At 42.2% G+C, this 14,112-nt stretch overlaps 1 protein-coding gene across 1 annotated transcript in view; it reads left to right on the forward strand.

Moving 5' to 3' along the window:
* The window catches only part of LOC137654557 (bleomycin hydrolase), a 188,669-nt gene that overhangs the window by 116,864 nt on the left and 57,693 nt on the right, over window positions 1-14,112 (forward strand). Inside the window, exon 7 of the mRNA XM_068388286.1 lies at window positions 8,057-8,305. Coding sequence (XP_068244387.1) covers window positions 8,057-8,305 — 249 coding nt within the window. The remainder of the gene's footprint in view (window positions 1-8,056; window positions 8,306-14,112) is intronic.

The raw sequence follows: 14,112 nt of genomic DNA on the forward strand, positions 1-14,112 counted from the left end.
AGATCCTCAGGGAAGAGATTTGAACCCCAGCAAGAGGACCGGATAAGTTTATTAGGCTCGTGCCTAATAGTCGCCTCAGCCAGGACGTGTTTGCGGCACCTACGTTTGGCAATAGCAAAGTCATATAGATCGAAATATAACGACTGCAAAGTAGCCTTATTGAGAGACTTAAAGATACTCTCAGTATCATAAGTTAAGGCTATCGACTCCGTAGATGTGGCCAAGTTCAAAGTTCGACCAACACGTAGGCGGGAATCATACTCCTGTTTAATAAGAGATTCCGGGAGACGGGGAAGCCGTTCACTAAACATAACTGAAGCACAGTCCGCTGTTAGCTTGCCAGAAGTAAAAGTGGTATGGACATTGTCCCAACACTCAATACCTGAAGGAAGAAGGAGGGAGATCGGATCCACCTCTCGGATGGGAGGCAAGGGCTTCTCCTCCAGAGCATATTGGAAAGCAAGCTCTGCAACCTTATTGACGCATGGAGTCACGGTGTTCTTGTCCATTAAGAACATTGTGAAAGAACTCTTATAAGGCGTCAACATGGTATTGGTGCAACCAATATCATTCAGAAACCTAGCCCAAACAGATTGGGCTTGTTCTTTCGGGAAAATGACAGTCTCTTTGGGGACCTTATCCAGCCGAACCAGAGCATCCTCGGTAAGCCTGGCATAACCATGAAATGGAAATGCGAGACCAGGAGGAAAGAATTCAAAATCCTCTAGAGGACGAGTACCAAGACCTTCCAATGTTAACATCCCATCTGAGAATGGGGAATGAAGAGCCATGCGCCAAGGGTTATTCTTGGTAAACGGCGGAAGCTTAGAGGCATCCGGGATGAGAGAGCTTTGAACTCGCTCCGGAGCACCTTGTTCTAATGCTCCAAGTCTCTGACCAATGTTAGAGAACATCGTGTCCATCTTGGCCTGCATTTCCGACACAATCTTAGATTGCATCTCCGACACGATGCGAAGCATGGCTGATTCGGAAAGGCCCGGGCTAGGAGCAGAAGTGGCGGGTTGTACTCCCGGGTCGTGAGACTTAGAGGAGGAGCCGGAAGCCTTAGATGACGGGTTTGTATTAGACTTGGAACTATGGGAAGCCTTGTGGGGCTTACAAGCTTTTGGCAAAGTTCTCGATGTAGACTTATCTTTGGGGGGAACCGGGTGTGATCGATGAGACGAATCACGGTCCCCAGAAAAACCATGGAAAGAAGAGAGATCAGATGAAGAAGAAAGAGCGGGGCTGAGGATAGGAATCTCAGCGCCGGTAACACCTGCCTCACTTACCACCCTACCTGCATCCGGATCGTCCAACAACATGGGTTCAACGTCTAAGTTCATGGAAGCCACATTGTCTTCCAGATCTCCGGGGGCATCCAACGGATCTTGTTCCTGGTCGATGAATCCCGCTATGGTGGCATCAATGTCGGCAATGATGGGTGCCGCAACATGCCTAGCCACAGCGGCTGAAGACTTGGCGTTAGGGTAGATCATGGCACAGTAGTCTTCAGATAGGACGTAAGGCTGTTTGGATTTCACGTTTCGGGCAAATCCCCCAACCCACACTTTCAGTGTGGCCCGAGCCGCAGTCTTCTGCTGCGGGGATGCCTGAAATAATAGTGGGAATTACAAAAAGGAAGATTCCCGGCGGTCCTTCAAGACCATAGAAGTCTTACTAAATGGTGTATGTATACCAAAAAAGGTAAAATAATTAGAAAGGCAACATAGCCAACGGGACTCACCGAATCAGATCCGAGGGTGGTGATGAGGTCAAAACAGACCATACAGTTATCAGGGTGCCAGACCACGATGTCCTCCAGCTGAACTCCGCAGAGGGCGTGAGACCTACATACGGTATGGCCACAAGGCTGATGAAGAACAGCCGCACAGGCCGTCGTCTGACAATGCACCATCTATAAAAAGAATAGTATCTGAGAAACTGTAATTCTCTTAAGTAGGGGCGGGTCCGGAGGACCCGGGACTAACATAAGTCTAACTTAAGACTAGAGCTTAACTGTAATACTCTCAAGTAGGGGCGGGTCCGGAGGACCCGGGCCTAAACATAAGTCTAACTTAAGACTAGAGTATAGCTATCCATTCCGGTCGAGCCGGGATCATAAAACAGGATGCAACAAAGAATTAAGACACATGGTGTCTGATTTCCCGGAGCGAGGTTAAGCCCCGGGCCGGGAAATAAAAGTATATCTATAAACCAATACATATAGGAACTCCGGGATAGTGATCTGTCATATATAATCATATATAATCATAGGAACTGTTATAAATTAATAGGGGGGCGGAACTGTAGATAAGAACCGCCAACCGAACCCGGAGGGTTTTGTATAACATAATAAAAGTGTGATGGGTGAATATAAAATAGGGTGCACCGGGATCCTACTCTGTTGACCGGTGGCCAACCCATCTAGACAGAGACGAAACCGCCGGGACACCCGGAGGACAAAGTCCATAAACACTGAACTACCCCCTCTAAAAGGAGGGAAGGCAACGGTCCCCTAGGGGAGGGGGGGAGAGAAGCCTAGCCACCAACCTAGCGAGAGGGGGAGCTTGGGGGAGGATCACGTGATACGGAGCAGCAGGGCTACCAACTGACGATCCCCAACCAGACAGATCATACGGAGTAATAAGCACAAATATTCATTATAATAGTAATAGCGTTGACAATTATATAAATATACACATAAAAAATTTAGGGCAAGGCATGCAACATAATAAATAAATCCCAAAGGACAACACCTGATGGCTTATATAATAAAATTGCCGCCTAGTAACGAAGGTCGGCAAGCCATCTACGATACGTAACTGATATCGGCCCTAAATATGAACCACAATAACATATAAAAAACTTTTAACTAATAATAAAAATAATACACTTAGTAACACCGCGAGTGAAACTAAAAGCTCTCAAAACAGGAGTACCAACTGTAAGCGGAATCGAGCAAGACCGAGATGATCGAAGAGAATAAACTCCTATAATTTAAATATTAAACGATCTAGATTGCTCAAAACACAGCAAAACATAGCTTGGTACTTAACTTAGACGGTGTCTCCTGGGAAACCGATGAAGAAGCCATAATCCAGTGGAAAATAAGCAAAATACGAGAGCACAAAAAAAGCGGGTTACAACACAGGCGTGCTAAAAAGGAGTTGGGTTCTGAGCGGATGCAGAGTTGCTGGTGCCGAGTGAGGTTGAACGGCTCTCCTCTATTGGGGTCTTTGTCGTGGATGAATCTAAATAGTGCGGGACCTCTGGATTATACGCCCAATTTTATACCGACACCAATAGGTGAGCGAGCTAGTTAACCTAGCACTCCTTTACATTTTTTCTCTGGTATATTTAGCAGTAAATTACCTAACAATAAGTGCTAATAGGAGCTTATTCACTGGCCGGCACAGGTTCAAGCCCAGAAAATTATTTTTTACTGGACTAACAGGCCTTCCATTGTTTACATAGGATATCTCTTTCGGTGAAGCTGGAAGGCAGCCAATAGAATGAAAGAAAATGCGAAGTGGCAATCTACCTTCCCACTGTTGTGGGTCGGTAGGGGATGGCATGGGGTTGTTCCAGCCACCTATCTCTACTCATAGGTCACAGAGCTGCCTCACTTTTCTCTTTTGGCTGGTTGAGATCAGACATGTCTGCTCTCCACCTCTTTCCAAGGCTTGCCATTAGACATACAACCATTGCTTTATGTACTTCCTTTCTTCTTTCAGGTGTGAGTGTGCTCCTTCTTCTGACACTCCCATGCGTACCTGTCCTGATAGCGAAGGTCGCCCTTGTAGCACCTTCATGTCATCCATGGACCAGACCCCCATCTGCTGTGTTCTGTCTGCCGGGGGCGTCTGTGAACAAACTTTGCCCTGCAACGAGTGTCGGGAGTGGTCTGCCTTCCAGTGGGAGAAGTTCAGACGGCACACGAAGAAGAAAGCTAAGAGAGATCTTAATCCCCCAGAGTCTGCCTCAGCAAGGAAAAGAGCTCGGGCTTCTTTTTCCCACACCCCTGGATTGCTTGCCAAAGCTCCTCCTCACCCACCTTCCTCTGGGAGTTGGTTGATTAGGAGCACAGACCGACATACTCTTTGGCAACCTAGGAGTACTGGTGGGGTTGATGCACTCCCTAATGAAGTATCTTCACCTCCTGCCACTGGGGAGCCATTTTCCCTTGCAGATGTGCTGCAGGCCTGGCTGTCCTTGGGGTTTCTGCTCCCCCTTCAAAGGAGACTCTTCTGCAACTCCTTTACCATTGTGCGACGAGAGAACTGTCCCCTGTGGCAACATCATCTTCTGCCCTGGACCTTTGTGAAGTCCACCTTTCACCCTCTCATGGCCCTTCCACGCACAGACGAGATCGCTCTCATTCGCCCTCACAATGGCCTCTTGCTGACGATGTCCCTGCTCACCAACCTAAAGCAACATCGCCACCTAACCCTAACATAAACCTTGTTTCTTCCAACAGAGATGGTTTCAGCTTGCATGCACTACCCCAACAAGCTGATGAGGTTAGGTAGAATGATCCTAGTGAGCGCAATGATCCTCCTTCGACGAGTGCTTCACCTGCTCGTCCTTCACCTGGACGTGTGACTACATCCCGTCCTGTAACAGGATCACCCGCTCACCCGAACCCAGTTTACGAGGTTCAAGAGATCGTTTATGATTTTAAGCTTTCGTTCCATGGACGTTCGCACGATAGCGCTGAGCGCCCACGCCATAATGACCGTAGGTCATTGCGGTCTAGGTGTAAGTCTTCTAGGAAGCACACTCGATGTAAAGTGCACCGCTCAATATCAAGAGCTTCACGTTCAACCACAAGTTTCATTTTGCGCTCCTCCTCTAGAGACACACGATCACGAGCCTCATGCTCACAACCACGATCACGGGCGTCACGGTCGCGATCATGATCCTGGGATTTGCGCTCACGATCACGAGCTTCGCGCTCAAAATCTCACGCTAAGCACTCGTGATCAAGACGATAACGATCGTGAGGCTAGCATTCTAGATCGGTCGGAAGACCGTCACTCTAGACGATCATGGTCTAAGCATTCTAAACGTTCTAGATTGAGGAGCCCTCTTCTAGAGGACATCGTAGACATGCGTGCTCTCTGTCCGCGCTTGCGGCTACATCTCCTGACCCTCATTCCAATCGACCTCGGATCGGACAAGGAAATGAGATAGACCAACCCTGGAGAGAAGCCTCTGTCAAGACTACCTTCAGCGCCTTTCAAAGCCCCTCTATTAGCTCTGCTGTACTCAAACGCCGTCCCACCCAGCGCATTGGCCCCACTCGGATGCTCCCAGCCCCCCCCATCTTCAAGTTTGCAGAGGGCCCCTTCAGCATAAGAGCTCTAGAGAGCTTCTACTATACTTCTCGCTTGCCCACAGTTGCTCGTGCGTCCATGCGTGATCCACGCATTGTTATGAGTAAAGCGCCTCCTCCTGCAAGTCCAACTGCTGAACAGGCAAGTGTCCCGTGGGCTGAAACTACGATTTTACATGCTAGTGAGGATTCAGCTCCTCCAACAACATCCTCTGCTACTGACAGCTCTAGCGGTAGGCCAATCCCTTTTCCTGAGGGCTTGAAGGAACCTTCCAACAAGTATGTGATCGTTCCTATCTCTCCTGATCGCCCAGTGCGCATCACCAAAGAGTATCTCATGGTGCCTAAGAGGCTTCCTCCACCAGAAGCTGGTCCCTCGGAATAACATCTTAAGAGGTGGTCTCCTCCTCCAGGACTCCCAAAGGAAGCTCCCGACTTGTCTCGGGCTAGAGAGCTCCCTTCCTGGTTTGACACTTTGGTATCCTTGTACCACCTGCCCAACCTCCTCCTCGTTCACGAGCGACTCCTTTATTGTGTTTTCAGTTGGTAGCACACTCATATGTCTCAAAAATCTTACTGAGAGTAAATTGAAATTCTTCTCTTATTTTCTTCTAGGTAGTTGAAAACATGTGTCACTGCCTCTATAACTGTATCACTTTTGGGACGACCACATTTCATCCCAGGATATGCCAAGTAGAATTTTTTCATGCAGGTTGAATGGTATTTTGCCTCAGCAGCAACTAAATCAACTATATTAGATATGCTAGTACATATTGTTTGACCCCACTCATCATTTCTCATTTCACCCACTATCTAAATAGCATCCCTAACATGAAAAGTCTCTGCACGATTAACAAATTCACGCTCACTCGAAAATTTTTTTGTTTTGTTTTTTAAGAAAATCATATGAAGCTTCTTTTCTACCAAAAAACACAATCATTAAAAATTCAAAATCTGAGACTAGATTTCTCCGAGACGTTGTAGGCACTTGAGGGGGTTTCTGATTTGACTAGAAAGCTTTAGCACTCCATGCTTTTTTGTACACCTTCCCACATTTTTCATGCAATTTCACACTTTTCAGCCCTTTTAATTGATATTGTTTTCCATCTTTCCATTTAACGTTGTATTCTATCAATGTCTACACACCTTTTGAAGCAACTTCTCGAGTCTTGCCCTCAGAAAGTTCTCCTTCACAAATGAAGCCTTTCTTTAATGAAGATATTTTTCCATAATATAGTAATCACTGATAAGCTATGGGTCTGTTTTCATAGTCCTGAAACAAAAGAACTACAGTTAGCTTACAAACTTGAAGCATCATTTAATATTGCATGCAAGAAAGATGACCACATACTATACTATTCAGGTGTAAAGGGTAGGAAAAAATTAGATTCAAATATTATTAAACTCTTGGCATCAAAATGTTGCAAAAAATGAAAAAATTAATAAAGGAGAATTTATAGGAAATGTTTTCCAATTCCATTTTTCTAAAATGGCAGCCAAATCTGGGGTGGTAGAAGGGTGCAAAATTAATGTTATTAAGAACCCTATTACAAAGATAATGAAGCTTGTTCCAGCTTTCCATGAATTTTTTCCCTAATCGTCCTTTTTTCCTCCTCTATTGAATGGCCTATTAGGGGACTTCCAACCCATCAAGCCATGAGTCTCCCTCATTAAAGGACAAGGGTTTGTATGCCACATAGGAATAAATCACAATTTGTTGAAGTACTGTACAGTAATTTGTATTTTTCCATACAAACCTAAGTCCTTTAATCTAACTTCCCTCCTCAACTACCCCTTTCATTTCTGGGCTAAAAGATCAAAAGTGAAGGCTCCCTTTTTGGAAATGGGGAGCGGCTACTCGCCCTGCACAAAGGGGTTAGTTGCCTGATGCGCCCTCTCCATTGCCTTCTATCAAAGGCATCCTATTCCACCAAACTTCTTCATCACATATCATCCTTTACCTTATCTCACCATCTAATTCTGTGCCTCCCTCTTAATCTTCTCACCGTAACAGGTTCCTCCCAAGCCCTCCTTACTCCCTCCCCACCATTGAACATGTGCCCACACCATCTCAGTTGTGACACTACTGTATTCACCTCTGTAATCTTTGTTACGCCTGCCATTCTTTTTCGTGCTGAATCTCTCTTCCTAAATAAAGTTGTCAGGTTTGTGTGGATAAGAAAACTACAAATTACCTAACAAATTTGTGATTTTAGATTGCCTTCTTCCCTGCCTCTCCTATTTGTGATAGTTAGAACATAATTGCTGATTTTCCATAAAACTTTTATAAAGGAAATCGGTAACAGGGAAGTACCCTGACCAAACAGCATTAATATTTTGATGTCTAAAAGTATTGAACTTGAGAATGTGTAAATTTTTTTTCATTTTTATTTTTTTCCTTTTGAAAGTATTGTTCTTCCTAGTTATTTTAAATTTTGTAACTTTTTGTTCATCTTTAAAAGTACAGTAATGTACATTTTATATTCAGTGTCGCTTCGTTTTTCCAAGTTTTATATTTTTTTTTATTTTCACAGTGAGATTTAGGGGTTTTTCAGTATTTTTTTTTTTTAACTTATTCTGATATACATAAAGTATATGTGAACAATATAGTAGATGTAATATTGTAGCCATAGAATAGATATGTAAGAAATTAATGTTGATGAATATTTTAGGGACCCCTTTTAATTATAATTCTAAATGTTTATCTTTCCTTTTCAGCTTCGAGAATACACACGTGAATTGCGGACTGTTATTAACAAAGGTGGTGATGATTCGGCTATAGCTGAAACTCTCGCAAGGCAGATGAGTGAGATTTATCGTGTCATAGCAATTTGCTTAGGTATTCCTCCCACAAACTTCACTTGGGAGTACTATGATAAATCAAAGGCTTACCATAAAGTTGGTCCACTAACTCCATTAGAATTCTACAATGAACATGTCAAGACTGTATACAACGTTGAGGAAAAAGTGAGTTTTACATTCTTCTAACTTTCATATTCTTTTGTCTTAAAGAATGGTATTACTTTCATGTTACTTTTAGTCCATCCTTTGGTATTGGCAAACTATCTAAGCTTGGATAGTTTTTTGGGGGCATAACTCCTATGTGCAAGATAATAAGGAAGAAGATGGTTTTTATTAACTTTCTGTGATTAAAGAATTGGGGATTACATATTTGGAACCAAAGAAAAGTAGACAGAGAAAAAATTTAATTATGTTAAATAGAAAATATTATTGAATTTTTGTGGAATACTTGAGAGAAGAATACTACACTAATAATTTTAATAAAGCACTCCTGCTGCACACACAAGAAAATCATGGTGCTAATTTTCTTCGAAGATATCAAGTGGCAGGTCACTGATCACTTACTAAATTTTTCCGTAATTCGATAAAAATACACCATTAATTTTAAGCAGTCTTTAACTTATTTTGTACAAAATGTTTGGTTTTTTAGCCTTATTTTGAATTATGAAGGGCAAGTATAAAGTGGGGTTGCTGTGTAGGGTGAGGAAAACTTCACATTTCAGGGTTGATGAGGAAATTTTACAGCTGCTAACTATAAATTTAGAAATGCATGCTAGAATGGGTAGTAAAGCTTGTCATTGTTAAATAGATCTAGATTTGTTCTAACACTGAATACAAGCCCTTTCTCTATTTATAGGGATTATAATTTCAACGAAACTGGAATACTAGCCATAAGACTTCTTGCGAGGTGTAACTACCATACCCCTATTTTATGCTTATACTTTCCAAATCAACTGGTTAACCCTGCATGGTCCACCGTTAGTACCCTCAATTTTTAGATCGAATAACTCCCTTATAATTAAGGTTTGCTACTGAAGGACATTTCATATTTCCTAAAAGAAACATTTAATACTAAATTACAGTATTTATGTTTTCAGTTTATAAAACAAGCTATATTTCTGTTTAAGAAAGTATGAAAATAAAAAAAAATTGTGATCACAACTTACGTATTCTCCTCTCTCTCTCTCCCTTAACTTCTTCCTTCTTTTATTCAATATATCCTACTAATGTACTTTATCTGCGTTAATATTTCTATATTAACGTAAGATTCTGTGTAGACAAAATTACTTTATCTAATAACAATCACACTCTTGGCCTTTCCAACAATCGCTGACATAACCTAAGTCTCTCACTTTTCTATTTCCTTTAATTTTTGCATTCATGTTACTATATTTTTATAACAAATTTCATCTATTATTTTCATCTCATTATTCCTCTTTTCCTTTTTATACCCTTATTAATTTTCCCATCCCTTTTATTCGATATATCCCGCTATACTTTATCTGTGCTAATATTTCTATATTAACATAAGATTCCGTGTAGACAAATTGAGTAAAAGCAGCGCTCGCTAACGTAACCTAAGTCTCTCACTGTTTGATTTCCTTGTATTTTTGCATTCAGCTTACTTTATTCTTTTTATAACAAATTTCATCTATCATTTTCATTTTATTTTTTCTCATTCCCTTTTATATCCTTATTCCTTTTCTTATCTCTTTTATTTGTGCTAATATTTCTTTATTAGCATAAAATTCTTCTCGCATTCCGGCTGTCTTGTCGCCTCTCCCCTTCCCCTCCCCAAACACCCTCCCCCTCCCCCTCGTGCACCTGCCTCACTCCTGCCCATCTTCCCGCCTGCTCTCGCTGAGTCATCAAGTAGTCTCCTCCTCTGTTTCATAATGCTTCGTCCTCCATTTTCTTTTTGCTCTGCAGTTTGCTCCCCACATTCCTGTAACTGTTTGTTTACTTTTCTTAGCGCTCGCTTTACTGCCTCCTTCGTCTTTTTCCTTTTCATGTTTTCTTAATTCTTTTCATTGTGTTTTCCTTGTAATTTTCCTTACCAATTAATTTTCCTGAATAGTTTTGCCTCTTCTGGCTGCCCGTCTTGCTCTCAAACCTCTATTGTTCTCGTGTCTCGTAAATCATTCACCCTCCAAACACTTGCTACTATCCTCCCAATGGGTACCCCAGAACACCCACCCTACCCCACACCTAACACACAAACACTCCTTTCCGTTGTAATTGTACTGTTTTTGTTTTTTCTATGTCAGACTTTTATTCTTTCCACCTTTTATTTATTGGCTCTCTTTTACATAGCTGATACTATATTCTATTGCTATTTCTTTTGCGTAAGCGTATTTATTAGCTCTCTTTTACTTAGCGAATACTGTACTATATTCTATTGCTATATCTTTCGCTTAGAGATACTTTTTGCCCTTTATTCTGCCTCTGACTTATTTCTTTTGCTTTTCCTTCTCGTGATCTTCGATTCCGAGACTTTCTGCCATAAGACTTCTCCCACTGACAGACTTTGTCTGTTGTAATTGAAATACAAGTAAAACAGCTTTTTTTTTTTTTTGTTCAGTTTTTAATGTGGCTGCATGTGTTTATGCAATGATTATAATGTAACTAACGATACTTTTATCATTATCTCTTAATTTTCTAACCCATTGAAGTAGAAGATGGGATAAATATTATTACTAGGTTACTGTAGATTTTGGATTACTGTGCTCTGAGACGACCATCAGGAACTGCTCCATGTTTCACCATAGCTGCGTAGAACTTCGTGCTAAAATGGTTAGTGGTCGTTGTATAAAATGTATATTGTACACTTAGTTTTTCTTGAATTGTACTTTATACATGTTGTACAGTACAGAATTACAGTAATGTTGTTTTTTGTAAATGTAGGCTACGTGTGCAGTGAGTCAAGTCCGAAAAAAAACAATGAATACTTATAGTACAGTTAATCTTTACTTTAGTAATAGTAGTATATTACATTAATATACACTACAGTATCAGCAAGTGTTATATAGTATTACTAGATAGGAACAACTATAGTGTGATAGAAACCAAGTAAAATCAATATTAGGCAGTACTTAGTGGGTTAATTAACCGAGCGTAGGCAATGGTAGTGAGTTGTTAGGGTAGGAGTTATCCCACCCCAGGGCAAAAAGCATTTGCGATTTTTTGCTTTTCGTGCTTGTCTCTCCTACCTAACCCTCACAAAAAAATGAGGGCTGACTGTATATAGATAGAGTGGAACCTCTACACACGAACGTATCTACATTCGAATTTTCCAACACCCGAAGTAAAATTCGAGCAATTTTTCGACTCTACACCCGAATTTTATTTCGACACACGAAGTAAGCAATTTTCGTCGTACCGGTTGTATCCGAATTTTTCAACACGCGAAGTACAATTCGAACACGTTCCTACTCTACACCTGAAGTAAACAATACAGTACCCGTACGCGTATGCGTAGATGGTACTCATTTCGCCGGATGTATTTTTTACTTCCGCCGATAGAAGGCAGCACTTCGACCTCGGAGGGACCCTCAATTAGCGTGGCTTGGGTCATTCCTCTGTTCTCGTCGGCTTCGTGTGGTTGTGCCCTGTGCGTTCTGCTATTAACTGGAATTCGGTGGACTAAAGTTTCCTTACCACCTGTATGCTCTAGAGCTCTCGTGTAAACTCCTCCAGGAGGGTTTTGGATTATCGGAGGAGTTGAGGAAATGGTGGTAGAGATATCTCCACCTCTCATCTTAGTCCCATCTTGATTAGGTCGTGGACCCAAGGATCAAAGGTCCAGCGATCCTAAAGGAATCTCCCTCCTACTAGAAGCATTTCTATGCTTCGACTGATCAGTAGGAATATCTTTTCGACCATCTGTCTGTGACATCTCATTCACTACAACTGTGGATTGTTGTTGAACCGCTCGAAATGGATTTCCAGACCTCTCCATCTTCCTTTTAGGTTGGGGACCCACAACCTTAGAAGATTCTCTTTTTGAAAGGATGCCCCACTTTTGGAGAAGTCCTACTTTCTCCGTGGAGGCGTTCTTAATCACTTTCTTGACTACCTCATCTGGAAAGAGGTCTTTACCCCAGATGTTGGAAGATATTAGCTTTCTTGTATCGTGTTTCGCTGTTGCATTAGCTAACACAAACTCCCTACATGTTTTTCTAGCCTTTATAAAGGCATAAAGGTCTTTTACCAAAGTAGCCATATGTATTTTGGCTAAGACCTTGACCATGTCTGGGGTATCTTGATGAGCCGAACAGAACTCTATGTAGTTCTGTAGAGATAAGGAGGCTGCAAGTCTCTCCTTTGTTTCTTGTTCATCCTGTAAGAGAAACTCAGATAATTTTGGAAGATTTTCCTTAAATTGTCGACTGGCGACATCCGCCTCAAATCTTCCTACTGAAAAGGTGAAATGGGCCTCCTTCCAGTTCTTCTCCTGTCTGGGAAATACTAGTGACAGAGGCTCGCACTCCTTGAGTGTAGGACACGGTTTACCTGTCTCTATTGCCTCAGTGACATATTTGAAAGCCTTCTCTGTAAAGGGGAATGAAATTGAAACAGGAGCAAGAAAGGAAGAGTGCTTGTTACCTGGTGTGGATACCTTCGACACCGAGTAACCCGCCTTTTCTATGCTGCTTGATAGGATAGCCTGTGCTTTATCATTGTCGAGAATCATAACCTCCTTTGATTCCGTTCCTTTTCCTGATGTTGGTTCATCCTTCAGTCTAATGAAACAGTTTGGGAAAGCGTCAAAGCTTGGCCAGAACTGGATTTTGTCCAAAGGAACAGCACCCATCTTCTCCGAGATGTAGAGTTTGCCGTTTAAAATCGGCATTAGCTCCGCAAACCTCCAGGGATTGGTTGTGGAGCATGTCGGAAGGTCTTGATCTACGAGTCGTTTGTACGACCCTTTAAGAGCGACAAGTGGAGCTTTACCAAGCTCTACCTTGCATTTCGCGTCCTGCTTTGTGCTCTGTTTGCACAAATTTTCTACTAGATTCTTGACTTGGGCCCATAACTGGTTCATTCCATCTAAAAGAGGGATAGAAGGCGGAGATATCGATGTCGTTGGCTCATGAGCCTGTTGGGACAGAGACAATTCCAACCCGACATTCTCCCCTTCTTCCCGTGGGCGCTTTTTGCCCTCCTTCCCGAAGGTTATCTGGCCTTCGGGAAATGTACCTCGTGTCTGGGGTACCACTATTTCCTTACTCGCTGTTGGAAATAGTAACCTACGCATCTTGTCATTAGGCAGGTAAGGTTCCGGAGAGATTTTCTGAAAGCCTCTCACCCAGTTGCGTAGTTTGAAATGAGCTGCATCCCTAGTCTCTACCGACTTGGGATTCTTGAAACCTTCGGACAACAGGGCCCGACATACTTTGCAGGCCTGCGGGTTCCAATACTGCAGGTGTTCGGAAATAATATTGCAGGGGGCATGAAACCTGCATGCATTATGTCCGTAAAAACACTTACTCTTAGTTTTGCAGAAGACTGCAACACATGACATCTGGCGTTCCTCCTATAAAGAAAGGAAAACAAAATGAGTATACGATTGATTATCTCTGATAACCAATATATCAAATGTCATATCTTAACAGAATAGCTTAGGATAGCAAGCTATAAAGGGATAGTAGGAGACACATACTTGTGTGTCCCTTGCAAGCAAATGCTGGTACCTCCCCTCAGTATTAAATGATAGGAATTTCCTTTTGGAAGGAATTCCAACTGAAAAAGTGGGTTTTCTAACCCCTAGGGATAGGGAAGTATATACTTCACTGTTCCTTTCATACTAAATACTGTGGGGTACGGAAAACTGATTTCTCAATCAGCTTAACGAAGAAACATTATTCCTTCAATGTAAGACGGCTGCAGCATAAGCTCACATGAGGATACCCAAGATATGCTAGAAATAGTTACTGTATAATCATGCTGTAGTTTTCTATTTGCAGCATGCA

The sequence above is a fragment of the Palaemon carinicauda genome, chromosome 15 (assembly GCF_036898095.1).
Source record: "Palaemon carinicauda isolate YSFRI2023 chromosome 15, ASM3689809v2, whole genome shotgun sequence".
NCBI lineage: Eukaryota > Metazoa > Arthropoda > Malacostraca > Decapoda > Palaemonidae > Palaemon > Palaemon carinicauda.